The 17,855-nt window shown below is 43.7% G+C and overlaps 1 protein-coding gene across 1 annotated transcript in view; it reads right to left on the bottom strand.

Annotated features, from left to right (window-relative positions):
* C22H12orf56 (chromosome 22 C12orf56 homolog) overlaps window positions 1-13,952 on the bottom strand; it is a 45,812-nt gene extending 31,860 nt beyond the window's left edge. The window contains exons 1-2 of the mRNA XM_076920363.1: window positions 13,541-13,952; window positions 3,055-3,214 (exon numbers count right to left, since the gene is read on the bottom strand). Coding sequence (XP_076776478.1) covers window positions 3,055-3,214; window positions 13,541-13,792 — 412 coding nt within the window. The 5' untranslated portion in view covers window positions 13,793-13,952. The remainder of the gene's footprint in view (window positions 1-3,054; window positions 3,215-13,540) is intronic.
* Window positions 13,953-17,855: the final 3,903 nt, after the last annotated feature.

Genomic DNA, 17,855 nt, shown 5'->3' with positions numbered 1-17,855 from the left:
TGTAGTTTGCTACAGTTTGTGCTGTGATGTCTCCCAGGGGCTTACTCTCAATTCCGCATCACTTCCGGATAGTGGTAGAACTCCCACAGGGTAGGGGCCAGGAAGAAGTAAATGAAAGCATGCCCACAAGTAAGATACTGAGGAACCCTGCCCCCAGTTGGTTCTGATTGGTTAAAAAAAAAGTTGCTGGCAGCCAATGGCTGGACAGAGCAGATAGAGGCGGGACTTTCAGGATTCCCAGCAAGGGATCAAAGAAGAAGGAGATCTGCCAGCCTGGAGAAGGAGAAGCCAAGGACAAGCACCACGCCACACCTGAGAAGGTGCGGGACAAAGAGCATAGCCGCCATGTAGGAGCCAGGGAACAGAGACCCAAGAGGGCTGCACATCTGGGTCTAGGGCAACCAAGATGGAATATATGATTTAGTAAATAATAATTTGGGAATGTTGAAGGGAGGTAGATTAGCCACATGGAGGTTAGGAAGAGGTACCGTCATTGAGCTGTTTTGGACATATCAAAATATAAAGGCTGTGTGTGTGTCTTTCTTTCAGGAACCCAGATCATTGCTCTGTCATGCTCCCTTCCAACCCATGCTGAGAAACCTGGGAATGGCTGTTGGAGTTCAGCCTTTGTGGTGATTGTTTAAGAGGTAATTGTATAGCTGCCCTGGTAAATTCTGTGAAATGGTATATAAGCTTCCCTTAGCTTTAGTTTGGGGTTCTTCTTGCCTACATGCAGGGGACCCTCCAGTGCACTGGTTATTATCAGTTTATCAATAAACCTCATGTAATTGCATCGAATCCGCTGTCCGTGAGTACTTCTGGGGGAGTGCATCCCCTGGTTTGGATCTTTGGGTCCAACACATCTAAACACAGAAAATCCAAAGTGCTGACTGGGGCCCACAGAGACACATACATGTTCACAAGGAAAAACTACTTTTTCCTCTGTATCTCTGAAAAAGCTGGGTCTAATAATCATGTGTGATGATTTAAAGCAAGTGTTTTTAATTACGAATTATTTGCATGTTGAGTTTCCCTTGTTCAGATGATCACGTTGATGAGAGAGTGGACAGCTTTGCCACACGATAAAAATATTCCCTGGGCTTTCTCCCGAGGGGTTTGAAGTCAATCCTAACAATTACCTTTATTTAACGTCTCGGTGGCTAATGCTCGTTTCTTCTCTAGATGTGACGCTATCATTAACATTAAAGATTTTGGTAATGACTCTTTTGACACAGCTGGTCAGACGGGTGTGAGCCCTTACTTTAGGACCACATTACTAAGGACCACATTACCTCAGAGGTAAACCACAGTATCCTACATATAGAAGGATGCTCTAACCAAATAGTTTACCTCAACAGAAAATACAGAGTGTGTCATTGTTATCAGGATAGAGAGGGTGAAAGCTTGTATCTTGTATGTATATTATCACTTCTTGTGGTAAGAGGATTGTATTTCAAAGGACATCTGCAGGAGATTGTCAGGTGGGGGAGGGGGCAAGAATAGAGGTGCACACCTCAAATCCCAACACTTAGGAGGCAGAGGCAGGTGAATCTCTGTGAGTTCAAGGCCAGCTTGCAGAAACATCTCTCTGATGATACCTTTGAATTATCTGAAAGTAAAGACTAGATGACAGAAGGGATGCCGTGACTATCCACACAGAGATACACAGCATTAATTCTCCACTGTTCGATATCATTTGCAAAGTTTCTAGGAATTCTGACTCCTTTAAACTTTAAATGCATTTTACTGGATTTTTTCCATATGTTTTCATGTTCCTGTCCCTGTTGAAAAAGAGTCAAGAAAACGATGTGTGTGGGCAGCTTGAGAATGCATTTGAGGCCACCAACACCAGTTAGATTTCCTAATTAGTGTGACAGGAGACCAGTGAGCAGCCAGGGATTTCATAACCCTGCTAATGATGCCTGGTACAAACAGTTTCCATGCTGTAGCTATCCCAGAGCAGGGCTGCTGGTCCATTAAAGGGAAAAACATCACCCACCTTCCTTCTACTGTGTAGCTGTCTGACACTCGGGAAGGCTCTCATTCTGGCTTGGAGTGAAGACCAGTGGACAGTGAATGGGCACTCTACTTGGGTGCCTGAAGAAGGAGGGCCTCTCCGTGGGCATCTCAGACCTTCATTTCCCACCTTTCCTTCCACATTAAGGATGCAATCCTTTTATTTACTTATTTAATGTGTATAAGTGTTTTGCCTACATGTATGTATATGTATCACCTCTGTGCCCAGGGCCCATGGAGGTCAGAAGAGGGTGCTGGGTCAGGAGTCACAGATAGCTGTGAGCCACCTATGGGTGCTGGGAACTGAACCCAGGTCTTCTGTAAGCCCAGTGAGTATTTTCAACCACAGACCTGAGCTATACAGTAAGCATTATCTCAAAGCAAAGGATCCCAGGATGCTTCGTGTCCTATATATGGTCCCTTCCTGTATCTAATTTGATTCCTTATCTTCTTTACATTCCCAGGTAACATCTGACCACCTGAGCCTGCCATCAGCAAGAATCCTTTTGGTCAAATTACCCTGAATACCCATGACTTCAGTGCTTCCTCTGAGTCGTTTTCTGTCCAGTGACCTAACCCTGCTTCTTGGCTATCAATCCCACTTGCCTGCTATGACCAGAATTAACCCCAGTCCTAGATACTATCTCAAAGGTCCTCGATACAGCTCGCTTTTATCTCTTTACCTACTGCCAGGGACAGGTCATTGGCAATGTTTCTCCCTTGTTTTTCTAGTCCTTCTTTTAGACCAGCTCGTGTCTTGAGCTTGCAAGTCTCCTGCCTCACCAGTCCAGGTGCTGACGTCACAGGTATGGGCACCACACGGTTCAAAAAGTATTCTTGATGAACAAATGCTGTTAAATGACCATCCTTTCCTAATGGGAGGCCCAAGGCTCAAAAGTTGGCCACTGGATAGTCCAGACCCAGGTTCATAAACCTCAATACTTCTTCACCAGAATTTATTTTTTTAAATCTATGGGTATCAAAGGGCAGAGAAACTTTGTCTCAAAAGAAACAAAAATTATGCAATGTATCACATACCTTTTTTGTTAGCATTACTGTGGTAAGCTGGAAATAGGAATTTCCCAACACCTTTCGGTTTTCCACGATCCTTTTTCAAGACTGTTGAAGAATAGACAATCCGAATGTGCTGGTTGATCTCTCTGTCTGGTGAACTCAGAAATTCTGGGTAATCATCAATCTGAAAAAGAAAACTGATCTTGTTGAACACAGAAATCACTTGTTTTGAGATAATAATTACCACACAACTAAGGACAAGCTACTGTTATGGTTTGTATATGCTTGTCCCAGGGAGTGGCACTATTAGAAGATGTGGCCTTGTTGGAGTAGGTGTGGCCTTGTTGAAGTAGGTGTGTCATTGTGGGTGTGGGCTTTAAGACCTCACCCTAGCTGCCTAGTATTCTGCTAGCAGCCTTCAGATGAAGATGAAGCACTCTCAGCTCCTCCTGCACCATGCCTGCCTGGATGCTGCCATGTTCCCACCTTGATGATAATGGACTGAACACTGAACCCCCCAATTAAATGTTGTCTTTATACAAGAGTTGCCTTGGTGATGGTGTCTGTTCACAGTAGTGAAACTCTAACTAAGACATTTACCCTGAGTCGTTTTCATGTTCTCCACGGGACACCTTTTCTTGTTCCCCTTGGGAATACACACACCCTTTTATTCTGTTTAGAAAAGTCACTTCACCCTCTAAGGCAAACATTCACTTCCTCAGTGGAAACACCCATGGCATTTTCTTGATGGAATTCCACTCCCTCTTCAGAGCTCCTGTAACATTCTATTTAGTAGATTTCATTTCATATTAATAGAATAAATAAATTCTATGTAGTAGTTTTTCACATTTCATTATAAATATTTGATTATGACTGATTTTTCTTTTTAACTGCTTGTTTCTACTTTGAAACTAATGATATAATTTTAAAAAAAAGGTCTCATTTTTACTTCCTGAAAATTCAAAATATTGGTGGGATGCCCATACAAACAAAATGTACCGCTCAATTAATAGAAGTGTCTGTGGTAGGGGACCATAGAGGAACTGGGCCACATTAGAGGATCCATTTATCTAATGTGACATTAGGTAGTGGAAGTAAGGCTCAGAAAAACCTAAGCTGTTCAACATATGTCAACTTCCTTTCAGGGTTTAACATCCTCTAACTAGGCACAGTAAACTTTAACCCTCCCTGCAACAGGGAAAGAAAGCAACTAATTAATTACAGCTTAATTAAACGCGTATTCAAAAGTATTCCCCCCTTCCCTTCTCCCTCTCACTCCAGCCCCACTCGCTTCAGCCCAAAGGTTTTTATTTATTTATTATGTGTAAGTACGCTGTAGCTGTCCTCAGGCACACCAGAAGAGGGCATCGGATCCCATTACAGATAAAGGTTGTGAGCCACCATGTGGTTGCTGGGAATTGAACTCATGACCTCCTGGAAGAGCAGTCAATGCTCTTAACCACTGAGCCATTTCACTAGCCTCAAGAGTATTTCTAAGAGAATATAAAAGATGGGAAAACCACAATCCCAATGAATGGAATATACTGGTAAAATGTCCAAAATATGGAGACCTCTAAGTAGATTTCCTCCAAAATGGCTTGTGCCAGCAAGTACATACATTACTCCATCCAGAGCTTAGCCCAAAGTAGGAGCTATTTTTATGTTTGGAACTTGGCAGGTCTACCCAGTGTGTAATTAAAACACTCGCTGTATCCCTACCAGGTGGTTTTTTTTTTTTTTTTCCATTATGCTCTACCTGGGCTTCAGAGTAGCAATCCCTAAGGAAGCTATTTTTGAAATCTCTGAAAATTGCTAGCATAAACCAATCCACTCACATATTCCAAGAAGAATCTCTAGTTTTGTGAATGGGGGTGTGCCCGCTGAAATATAGATGACCCCCTCAGACTATTTGAAATCATTGCTGTATAGCCAAGACCCACAGCTAAGAAAGAGTAAAGAAAAAAAAAATTCAAGTCTTGGTCCTGTGTAAAGGATGCAGCTTCTCACCCAGAGTCTTCCAACTAAGCACGGCCTTGCATGTCATCAACAGCAAAAGGCCAGCCGGGCGGTGGTGGCGCACGCCTTTAATGCCAACACTTGGGAGGCAGAGGCAGGCGGATTTCTGAGTTCGAGGCCATCCTGGTCTAAGGCTATACAGAGAAACCCTGTCTCAAAAACAAGACAAAACAAAACAAACAACAAACAAACAAACAAACAAACAAAAACAGCAAAAGGCCGGTCTCAGGCTCTGAAGGCCAAAACCTTTAATAGAGAAGTACGGTATGGAGGGGTTTAAAAGGAGTTTTTATTGCTTCTTGCCAATTTGTTTTTTGTTTGTTTATTTGTTTGGTTTTCCGCGGGGCAGGGTTTCTCTGTGTAGCCCTGGCTGTCCTGGAACTCACTCTGTAGACCAGACTGGCCTCGAACTCAGAAATCCGCCTGCCTCTGCCTCCCAAGTGCTGGGATTAAAGGCGTGCGCCTTTTTAAATGTTTTTTAATGAGATGTCCGAATCTTGTTATGCAGCCTAAAATGACCTTGAAATTGTACTCCCTACACCCAGTCCCTTAAGTGGCTGAAATTACAGGATAAGCCAACAAGACTGATACGTATTTTCTAATTTGTATAATTCATCACATATATTTCTTTCTAAAAAAAGATTTGTTTATTTGTTTGTTTATTTGTTACATATACAGTACTTTGCCTGCATATACACCTGCAGGCCAGAAGAGGGCTTCAGACCCCATTACAGATGGTTTCGAGCCACCATGTGTTTGCTGGGAAATGAACTCAGGACCTCTGGAAGAGCAGCCAGTGCTCTTAACCACTGAGCCATTTCTTCAGTCCCCACATATATTTTCTTAAGCATCTTCCAAAAGCGCCCAAATGAGACTGGCCTAACTGAACTCCATCCCTGACTGTACCTGCTTGAAGCTTCTCTGGTTCTCCGCCATTTTGTTCCCTTTTTTTCCTTGTAAAGCATAGTGGTTATTACGTATTCTGAATACCATTCTCAGTTATAATTATCTCAAGAACCTGTATCTTTAGAGTCATTCTACTTCCTCAGGGTGTCTTCTGATAAGTGTGACTGTATGAATGTGTGCACATGTATGTGTATGTGTGTGTTCATTCTTTTTCTGTATTCTTGATTTTGTAAAGCTTAAAATTGATTTTTTTTTTTTTTTTTTTTTGGCTTGCAAATACCAGTTAGTCTACCACTGAGTCACAAGCCTAGCCCTAAAGGGGACACTATTTCAAGGGTGGTGGTGCTAGATCCTGAGCTCAGGGCATGTCTATACTAAGAACACCACTATGATATGGCTTAAGGTTATTCTTGTCATTATTTATAATTGTCAAGGGATTACAGGTTCTAGACGTACTTACTGAGAAGTACATTGTCCTCCATGACCTATACTCTCTCTGTGTCACCTAAGACATCACACAGTACACTTCTTATATTTTTATTATTTTATTTATTTTTATTTTATTGTAGCCCTTTTATTGTTGCTATTATTTATGGCATCAGATCCCATTACAGATGGTTGTGAGCCACCTTGTGGTTGCTGAGAATTGAACTCGGGACCTCTGGAAGAGCAGTCAGTGCTCCTAACCGCTGAGCCATCTCTCCAGCCCCACAAAACAATTTTTTAACCTCGTTTCCCTTTTCACTTATTTTCATTCTTCTTTCAAAAGATTTATGTTATTTTTAATTATGTGTACTTGTGTGGGGGTGGCTATGTATGAGTACATAACTAGAAATGCCAGTGTAGGTCAGAAAGAAGCGTTGGATCCCCTGAAGCTGGAGTTACAGGTAGTTGTGAACACCCAACATGGGTGCTGAGAACCAAACTTGGGTTCTCTGCAAGAGCAGTAAGTGATCTTAGCCACTGAGCTGTCTCTTCAGCCCCACATAGCCACTGAGCCATCCCTCCAGCCCTACTTTTATCCCCTTATTTTTGAACTGAAAAGCATTTTAGTGTTTTTTAAATTATTTTTAAGCTAGCATATATAAAATAATGTGTTTCATTATGGCAACTTCACACATACCACATACAATGCATTATCCGTTATTCTTAGAACTTAGGACTTCTGGAGAGCATACAGTCACAGGGAGAGTGAAAAGACAGAAGGAAGAGAGGCCAAGGGGTGATGGGGTCAGGAGACCTTTCTAATAGCTATGAAGAGGAATAAAACCGTGCCTAACACAGCAGGGACACACAGGGAGTGACAGAGGAAGACCCCCAATGCTTCCTTCAACTTCCTTCTCCCTGTGGACACACAAGTCCATGCACTCCAAACACATGTAAACACACAGACACAGACGAATGCACATGTACACATACATTCTCACACACATACAGGCACACACATGCACATTCACACTCATGCACACAAGCACAAACACAGACACACACACACACTGACACACTTATTTGTATTTAAGTAATACTTTTTTGTATTTAGGGGTTTTAGTTTTGTCTTTAGTGTATCTAGGGGCTAGAAAGATGGCTTAAGAGTATCTGAGGGGGCTGGAGAGACGGCTCAGTGGTGAAGAGCACTGACTGCTTTTTCAGAGGTCATGAGTTCAATTCCCAGCAACTACATGGTGGCTCACAACCATCTGTAATGAGATCCAATGCCCTCTTCTGGTGTGTCTGAAGAAAGTGACATTGTATTGAGTACTCACATACAATAAATAAATAAATCAAAAAAAAAAAAAAAAAACCCCAGTATCTGAGGCTCTTACAGAAGATGGATGTTTGGCTCCCTGCACCCATAGGAGCCCTCCAGCTCCAGGGACTCTGATGCCCTCTTCTGGACTCCTAGGGACCCTCACACATAAATAATAATAAAAAATAAATATGAAGAAAAAAAATATGTCTAGCCTTAGAAAGATGCTAATGAATTGTAGTGTTGTACATACAAGAACAGAACTCGAGAGAATGCCTCCAAAAGTAGCCTTCAGTGGAGCATCAGCACTTTAAAGGAGCCCAAGCTTCCTAGGAAACTTTGAGATGGACCATAAACACCCACGAAGAGCTCAATTGCACACTAACATTTTTTTTCTTTAAAAGGGAAATGTCACCCTGTCCAAATGTATACCTTTTGCAAAGTGTGTAGATTTCTGATCGAGCTTTTCCTGGCTGCTACCTGCCTCTCTGTTCCCTCTTTTCTCCTTTAGAGGAAAAAATGGGATTTCATCAACTTGCTTGCAGGCTTGTTTTTATTGTTTGTTTTTTCTTGTTTTGTTGGGTTTCTTTTTTTTTTTTTTTTTTTTTTTTTTTTTTTTTTTTTTTAGGATTCTGGTTATTTTGCCTGAAGTGTAACCATGCCTTAGATCAGTGGTTCTCAATCTTCCTAATGCTTCGACCCTTTCATACAGTTTCTCAGGTCGCAGTGACCTCCAAATATAAAATTACTTCATAGCTACTTCATAACTGTCATTTTGCTACTGTCATGAGTCATAATGTAAATATCTGATATGCCAAAATATCTGATATAGGACCCCTAGGAAAGGGCCGTTTGGCCCCCTCAACGGGTCGAGAATTACAGGTGGATAGACTCTTGGGTTGACAACCATTGTCTTGGATTTATTCACATAAGCCTACTCACATAGTGAACATGGAGCACTGGTGCCCAGAAGCATTAAGGTTAGCTTACTCTGTGGCTTACAGAAGTCCAGTGACCAAGAACAAAGGCAGACGTGGAATCCGAGACAAGGGAAAGTTAACTAACCAGAAGACAAGCTTGTAAAGTAACAAGAGAAGTCTAGGGACAGTGAAAAGGATGGTAAAGAAATAGCCCCAGAAAGGGGACAGCACCCTGGTAGAAAAGGGAGATTAGTTTAAGCCTTCATGAAAGGGAAGGCTGGTTCCAAGCTGCCCAGCAATGGCATAATGTAAACTCAGTGACAACAATGACATAAGTCAGAGGGTGGCCACACATAAAACAAGAAATTAGGAAGCATGAAATTCTCAAAGAATTAATAAAAAATATTAAGTTCTTTAAAATTAGAAGACTCCAACCTGGTGTTGTGGCGCATGCCTGTGCTCTTGGGAGGCAGAGGCAGGCAGATCTCTGGAATTGAAGGCCAACCTACACTAGCAAATCCTGCACAGCAAATTCCAGGGCCAATTAATGAGACCCTGTAGTGAAATTTTGGAATTTCGATTTCTTTTAAAAACTCAGAGATATTACAAGAACGAGCTTTCATTTTAACCACAGGTGTGGGACGTGGAGTGGCTTCAGATTGCTCAGAGCAGCTGACTGTGATTTGCCTCGTGCTCTAGCAGGGGCGTGATTTTGCCAGCTGCAAATAGTTTCTGCAAGTGTGTGACGTTTGGAACTTTTTGTGGTGTTTGGGGACTTTTCAGGGGGTACATGAATGCTCGAACCCTGGGGAGGTGGGGGAGGGTTGGCTGGTTGGGTGACTGGTTGCTGGTTGGTTGTTGGTTGTAGTTTGTTAAGTCGTCATGCGCAAAGCAGAAACAAGAAGAGGAAATTAGACATTCTGACAGCGAAGATCAAACTTGCTCCAAGGAACTGTATGATCCTGATCAGCAGGAAGTGGTCTAATGATAATGCTGCCTCCTTTCCCACTCCTGATTTTATTTCTTCCTTTTGTCTGTGTCTGTACCCTTTTTCTCTCTTATCTAATGTTAGCCAGTTAAAGGGATGGAGAAGGGTGGAAGAAAAAAGAACCCACAAAGTAACAAAGACCCTTTCTTAAAATATATATATATAACTTTTTTTTTGGAGAAAATTCTATGCATTATATATTAGTGACTCACACTGGTAACAAGTAAGGCGATTTCTCGACGAGCAATTTTTCATACAATCTATAGAATTGGGAACTAATAAAAGGTATAGAGGTTAAGAATGCACAGGGATCCAAGCTTAGTTCTCAGCACCCACATTGGTCAGTGCATAACCACCTGTTAACTCCAGCTCTAGCAAGATCCAATGCCTCTGACCTCCACAGGCACCTGCACTCACGGGCACACATACACAGAATTAAAAGAAAAGTAAGATAAATCTTAAGAAGGAATCTTACAGGGTCTAGTGTAAGCCCATGGACTATTGTAATCCTAGAACTATTTTATTAAACCTCAGAGAAGGAGATTGGGGCATTCGTGCTTGGCATGATATTTCTCATTTCTCCTGAGGAATAATCTTAACAATCTTAACAACTCGCCCACTTGAAATGCCAAAAGGAAAACACTGTGTGGCCATTATAACACACTGCTACAGCCCCGCTGGCATTTAGCAACAAGAATTTATTTCCTTTCAGTTCCGAGAGCTGAGAAGTCCAGTCAGGAGCCCTGGCCTTGGGAGATCAATGGGGGGGGGGGGGAGGGCAGTAGCTCAATGGACCAGCATTAGCCTGAGATATATACAAGTTCTGCATCTCGTTCTCAGCAGTGCCAAACAAAAACAGACACAGGAGAGGGTGTTGCTGAGCTCAGACTGAGGTATTAATGTGACTGGCTGAACGGCTACTGGAGGCTCTCTAGGAAGGTGTCTCCTTGACAGCTTCAGCTACTGTAAGCCGCCTTCCTTTCCATTGATCCCAGCTCCTCCTTCCTTTGAAATTAACAATGGCAGGCTCTGTCTTTCTCATGTTGCCTCTCCCTCTTTTACATGCCCTGGGCCTACCAGGATACTATTAATTTAATTTTACTTATTTACTTTTTAAAGAAATGATTTGATTTAATTATATGTATATGTGGGAAGAATAATACAATTATATGTATATGTACGGGAACATGAGCATAAGTACCAAGGAAGACAGGCTTCGGATCCCTTGGTGCTGCAGTTACCGGAGGCTGTCAATCATGTGGTGTGAGTGCTGGGAACTGAACTTGGGTACTCTGGAAGAACATTAAGCACTCTGAAGTGATGAGCCATCTCTGCAGCCCCTTTTTATTAACTTTTTCAATGGGGTCTATGTAGCCCAGGCTAGCCCCAAACTCACGTCCTCTGCCTCTACCTCCGGAGAGCTGGGCTGAAGACATGGGTCATCAGGCCCAGTTCAGACTCCTACTTTAAAGTCAGTTAAGTGGCATTAGTAATTTCCCTTGTGATATAGTCACAAATTCCAGGAATTTGGAGCCTTCCAGAGCTAACCTACATTTTGCAAGATGGACAATAAACCTAGTAACAATATTTAAATCTTATATTTGTGCAGACCATATATAGATATTACCTATTGTTCTGGTGGTTGTGTTTTTTATTTTTATGGTTGCTTGTTTTGGGAGAGTTGTTTCATTTTGTTTGCAAAATAGGGGATTGAATTTAGTCGTCATGCATTAATACTCTTCTGCATCCCAGCTAGGTGTTGGTGGTGCACACCTTTAGTCCCAGTACTCAGGAGGCAAAGGCAGATGGATCTCTGAGTTAGAGGCTAGCCTGGTCTACAGAATGAGTTCTAGGACAGTCGGGGCTATACAGAGAAACTTGTCTCAAAAACAAAAACAGCTGAACAGAAAAGTATTGGCTCAGGACCTCAGGACCCCAAGACCAAATTCTCTGCACAAAAGAGATTTGTCTCAGAAGAACAGAGAATGGGGATAAGAAACAAAGATAGGAGACAGAGGAAGAGGGAGACGGGGAGGGGACGGAGGGGAGGGGAGAGGCAAGGGAGAGGGGAAAGGATATCTGTCCCCAAGTGGGGCAAAGGACAGCCTCTGGATAGAGAGGAGACAGACGTGACCCACAGGCAAACAGGGGTTTATCAGGTAAAATGGGGAACCCTGTGTTAGGATGAGTTGGCTCATTTTAATTGGGCATGTTAATTAGATAAGCTTTTGATTGCTGGACTTTGACACTTTGATAGCTGGACTTCATAGTCAGCCTCAGGAGGAGGAATAGACCTTGGGGGTCAGCTTTGGGAATGTAATCTAATGGCTTTTTAGTAAGGCAGAGGGAATGGGGGAGAAGGGCAGGCCTCCCAGAACTATGCCGGCCACACTCAGGCTGGCCAGAGTCCCTTCAACAACAAACAAAACCCTCCTGCATTCCTGAAAGGTAAACCAGTTTGTAAAGCGTAAGTAGGTATAGAAATTCTTCTCACAGGATTGGTTCTGGGTTTCTGGACCCTAAGGAGTATTACTGTTTCTGACACCTTAAAGTTGGTTATACAACAACTACCAATAGACTGTGTCTCTTGGGGAAGAATAGCAATATCAAAAAAAAAAAAAAAAAAATCCTCACAGTTTTGTCAAAACAACAAATATTAACACTAAAGACGCTGAAAAAAGGTGGGTGCAAAAAGCTTTCTAGCACATTTGTTCAGACTGCAAGGCTGCACATTGGTAGAACACTTGTCTAGCACAAGATTCCAGGATACACACACACACACACACACACACACACACACTGCAATTTATTTAAAGGGCAATTTATTTTTCATTAGTTCAAAAGAGTGGAAATAATGGCAAAGATTTACTTCTTTTACTCAAAGGAAAAAAGAAAAGAAAGGAGAGAAAAGAAGAAAGTAAAGAGAACTGACTTTCACAAGCTGTCCTCGGACCTCCACATTCTCACCGTGACACACACACACACTCACAAATATACACGTGCACACAAAATAAAATGTGTAATAAGAGTTTTAAAGAAACAAATGTGGCCACAGCTGAGGAGGGAAATCTGAGTAGAATTTTTTTTTAAGTATTTAATTATTTTATTGCTTTCTTATAAATGTGTTAAAACCAAGTTACTGTTCTGTGGGCAAAACAGTTTCATCAACAGCCTTGCCAACTTCTCCCAGGGGGACAAAGACTTAGGCAAGCGAGAGTAAAGGCTAGACACAAATCCCAGAGGACCAAGGAACACCTGGAAAGCAGCTCAGACAAAGAGAGCTGGAGGCAATCAATGAGAAGAAACAGGAGAGGAGGCTGGACCTCCAATCAGCTGCTGCTTCTTCAAGTCAATCTATTCCCAAGAGGAGAGGGATACAGTGGCTACATTCTAAAACCCAGGGCAAGATTGTATCTCTTGAGAATCAGTCCTGATGAAACTCCTTCCAGGAAGTTTCCCCACTCAGTTTGGATTTAGTGACCAGCCTGAAAGACGCACGGATCCTGAGCACATCACGCAAATTCATTCGTTCCCTCACTTATTCTGGACCGATCACATGTTGACTAAACATGCGCGGCAAGAGAGTTTGCTCGCACAGGTGTGGTCTCCTGTTCCTCCCGCACAAGCTGCACAAGATGCGCAGCACAATAACCTGCACAGAGCAGGTGATTAATGAACAAGAGGCTTGTCTCTATAGGGGCACAGGGTGTCAAACCTGTTGCCCAATGTTGGGAGCCGAGGGTAAACAGGAGGAGAACGGGAGAGCCTGTTTGTTTGAAATTCTACGTCAAGCCTCAGCTTTCCCGCGCAGCTGCTTTCACGGACAAGAGATGGGGAAGTCCGGAGAGGGGTGGGGAAGGTGTTCCTCCTTTCTCAGGCGCTGGAGGAGGGTGCGAGAGCTTAGGAAGGAGCTTGCCCGCCCGCAATCCTCACCAGGTCAATGGCCACGACGTCCCGCAGAGCCACGACCCGCCGGATGGACTTGGGCGGGTTCTCGGTCAGGTAGATGAGCCGGTCGCTGAGCACCACGTACTTGAACGTGTGCTTCTCGGCGTCAGACACCACGATGCACGGCTCGTAGGCGCGGACCGTGTCGTACACCTCCGGAGGCAGGTGCCGCCGCAGGAACGCGTCCAGGCGGCTGTTCGTGCGCCCTGGGAAGCCGGATCGCGCGGGGCTGGCCATGCGACACCCGCGGCCAGGCAGAGTACCCCCGGGTGGCCGCGACTCCACGACATCCAGTGGAACCCGCGCGCGCCACAAAGCCGCGCGCCTGCTGCCTCCGCCACCACCACGTCTGGGCGCCGGGAGCCGGTCCCCTGCTTCAGGAACCCGCTCGAGAGTCAGGTTTCCCGAGCCCCCCTGCCCCGCCCGGTCCCGCCCCTAATCTTTGCCTTCACCCACACAGCGATGGGCGGAGCAAGACTAAGGTCTTTCTCAAGTGTTGATTGACACCTAGAAGTACTCAAGGGTCTGGGATAGAATAATTAGGGCCTCTTTTCAGCTACTGAGCCACATGGTCCCATACAAACTCCATTGATAACGGAGGCCAGTTTTAATCTGATTTTCTGTTAAAAGAGAAACTTGAAACCGATGGGATTTTACCGATTTGAGAATCCTATAATTACCATAACACTGACTGCTGTGACCTTCCAGCTTTGTCTTAGATGCAGGAGTCGCCAAGGACCCTTACAAATTGTTTCGGTAACCCAGGCCATTCAAGCCAGTGCGCCTAGAACAACACTGAAAATGAATGCCAGGTGGAAGGGCCTCTAGAGACCAAGCTGATGGGTGAAGGTTGTGGATTATGTAGCCTTGGAGATGCAGAGCAATCGAGGGGTTGCTTCAGGTTTGCGAGCTGGCCAGAATAACGCGGTATGTTAGGTTAGTGAGATGAGAAGCAGGACAGAAACTTGCCCTAGGTGTGCACTTCCATTTTTATTTCAAATCCTGGGAGACCCATCTTTTTTCCCCTTCCCACTCATCTAAAGATCTGAGGACGGAGCTGGCCCACATTTGTAGGTCCAACATTCCAGAGACAGGCCTGAGGACAAGCCATAAACCGGAGGTCTAGTGAGTGCTGGGATACACAGCAAGATCCTGACTCAAAAATAAATACATGGAAAAGATACAATGAAATATTGTATTCGATGTACTAACAGACCTTAATCAAATCTGATGATCCTTACTGTGATTTATATTCTCCATTTCCATAGTTTACTATTATGAACTGACTATTGTAAACAATTCCAAATTCATCGTGGGAGAAGAGTATCAATGCGTTTCAGTACATAAGCAGATACTGTGAACAACCCACTACAGCAAGGAAGGAGGAATGCTTAGGACCAGTTAAAGCTGCAATAGATAAATAGAACACATTGTTTCTTTTCTTAGCCTGTGGTTTCTAGGAGTGGGGAAGAAGTGCCACCTGCTGGCAGAATCTCAAATGGCCTAGCACTCAGGGTGTCCCCAGAGTTTGCTGTCTGACACTTCAGCCAATGAATAAAAAGTGGTTCTCAACATGGGTTACAAACTTCCTCAAATAAAGGACCTTTGTCGCTTTAAGCCAATAGAAAATCAAGGCCCCTCAACTCTGCCTGATAGTTACCCTCACAGCAGCTAACTGTAACTGTGACATCAGAGTTTAGAAAGTGAAGACTTCAGACCACTGTTCTGTCTCTGGGTTTCTGGTTTTATACCCACTTCTTGGGACCAAGACAAACAGAATGTCCGAAGCATGTCCAGCAAATGGAAGTACATTTGCTGTGTGCGCTCAGAAGCCCATTGAGAAACAATAAGCTTTGGTCAGCAAGACACCAACCTTAATAAACCTTAAGATGAAGCACAAGACAAAGGTACTGATGACCTCATTTAAGCTTGGCGACTCACAGAGAAGTCAGTGTCATGGTTTCCAGGTACTCCATGTTCTACTCCGTTGCCAGGGAAACAGCAAAGTTCAGATGGCAGGAATGGGATTAACTACAAAGGAAGAATTACTGGATTTGGAGCCAGGAGGATTGGATTAGTACTAACATCATTGTTCACTGTCTGTGATAGTTTTAGAGGAAAAAAAAAATCACTTAACCTTTCTGAGTCTAATTCTCATCGTACGTAAAATGTAACTACTAACACTTGCCCAGCCAGCCAAAGAGAGCAGAAGTGAGGGCTAGAGAGTACCCAGCCTGCCAAAGAGAGCAGAAGTGAGGGCCAGAGAGTAGTATAGACACTGAAGTCGTCTTGTTCCCTAATTTTCAAATCCCTCCAGAGGTAGCTTCCCCAAATACACCCAAGGTAAGTACTCGATCCTTATCTTCCGATAACCATTTCCACCAAAAGAGTGGATGGTTACTTGTAGCTGCCTGCAGCCACCAGTACCGGGTTCTCCCGAGACGAAGCCTGGGGATTAACGGGAATGGAGGGCAAGAGAAACGTGGGGCCAAGGCAAAGTATTCTGATCAAGGTCCAAAGTTTAATAATTTGCTTTCACATATAAAGGGGAAGCCCCACCCCCCCAGAGTCTCTTCTTGGTTCAGCCCAGGGACTGGGCAAGGAGATAGCAGTCTGGAAGGTGTCAAGGCTAGCTCAGCAGGCAGTCCATTCTTCTTAGCTCAGGTAGCAGGCTCCAAGGTGCCAAGGCTGGTAATGCAATGCATCTCAGGTCCTACTGTTGCTTGGTCTATTGTGGTAAGAAGCTTGCAGGCTTGCTCAGGCCTGAGGGAAGGGCACAGTTACTTGTGTGGTGCTAACCTCAAAAGGCACATCACGGACTTCCATCAGAATGGAGTGGTGAGTCTTGAGTTCAGGGTTAGTAGACTGAGTTAATTTGAAAGAATAGCATTTATAAGTGTAATGCTGTGAAAGCAGATGGACTGGGTTCACAGTTTAGCCCTTGGACTCAGTAGTAAATGACTTTGAAAGTCACTCAATGTACAATGTCAAGCTATTTAACTGGTACCTAGCTAGCCTGCCATTATAAGGAAACTTTCTCATGCCCAAGCTGATTACATATTCTGTTATGCTCTGTACCCTTGGCAGCCAGTCATGAAAGAAGTCAGTAGAACTGCTTTGTATAGTTACCCACAATAAGCTTGGACCTGAACCAACCACCCAGCAGGACTTCCTACACCTGTGTATAAGCTTTTATGGTATTTGCTTTTATAAGCTGCCCCTGAGATGGACCCCAATATAGGAGAGATATCTGCACCAATATAAGAAATTATTTGTGATAAGACTTCCATTTTGAGTAGTGGTCAAGTAAAGTTTAAGTTCCCAAGACCTCCATGGGAATTCATACCCTACTTGGCAGAAAGAGACAGGTACATGGGTAGCTGACATCCTGGTTGGCAAGTTAAAACATGAATATTAGACAAGTACCATGCTTGTATAGACAAGTTAAGACATGAATATTAGACAAGTCAGGTCCCTTGCCACAGTTTAATACCCCAACCAATGGGATCAGGGGAAGTATACAACAAAGACATATTCCTAAGGAAACCACCCTATTCCTAAATTCTGATTGGTAGAATAATTCAGCATAGATGTTTGTAGACCTCAGGCTTTAAAAGCCTTGTAGGACCTTAACTGGTCACAGTTCAGTTCCCGAATCTGGACTGTTGCCCTGATCAATCGGTCCTGGGACCTTTGCTCAATAAATCCCTGTCTGACTGAGATATGTGTTCGTATGATTTATGAGGCAATTCCCAGACCCCCAACACTCAACACCTCAGCTCCAATAGCAGAGTATCATCATGACCAGCAATGCTTGAAATGAATTTAGAGACAGGGTTGAGGCTGTAATTCAGTGGTAAAGGACTCGACAGCATGAGTGAGACTCTGGATTTGATTCAAAAGAAGCACAAGATCAAGAAATAAAAGACCGGGCATGATGGCATGTGCCTGTAATCATCCACTGCCTATACTTGGTAGGCAGAGGCAGGAGGATTGCTACAAACTCGACCAGCCTGGCCTACAGAAAGAGACACTCTTGAGAAAACACAACAAACAAGCAAAAACAAAAGATCAGGTGCCATTCAGGTGTAGTGCCCCAAGCCCTTCATCTCAATGCTCAAGAGACAGTGGCAGGCAGATTTCCGTGAGTTCAAAGCTGGTCTGGTCTACATATTATGTACTGAGTTCTAGGACAGCCAGGGTTACATAGAGAGACACTGTCTCTAACATACACACACCAAACAAAACAAAACAAAACAAAAAGTACCTAACAGTAAATACTATTTGAAGAACAAGGGCT

The sequence above is a fragment of the Arvicanthis niloticus genome, chromosome 22, assembly GCF_011762505.2.
Source record: "Arvicanthis niloticus isolate mArvNil1 chromosome 22, mArvNil1.pat.X, whole genome shotgun sequence".
Classification (NCBI taxonomy): Eukaryota; Metazoa; Chordata; class Mammalia; order Rodentia; family Muridae; genus Arvicanthis; species Arvicanthis niloticus.
This window is presented reverse-complemented; position numbering and strand designations above follow the sequence as displayed.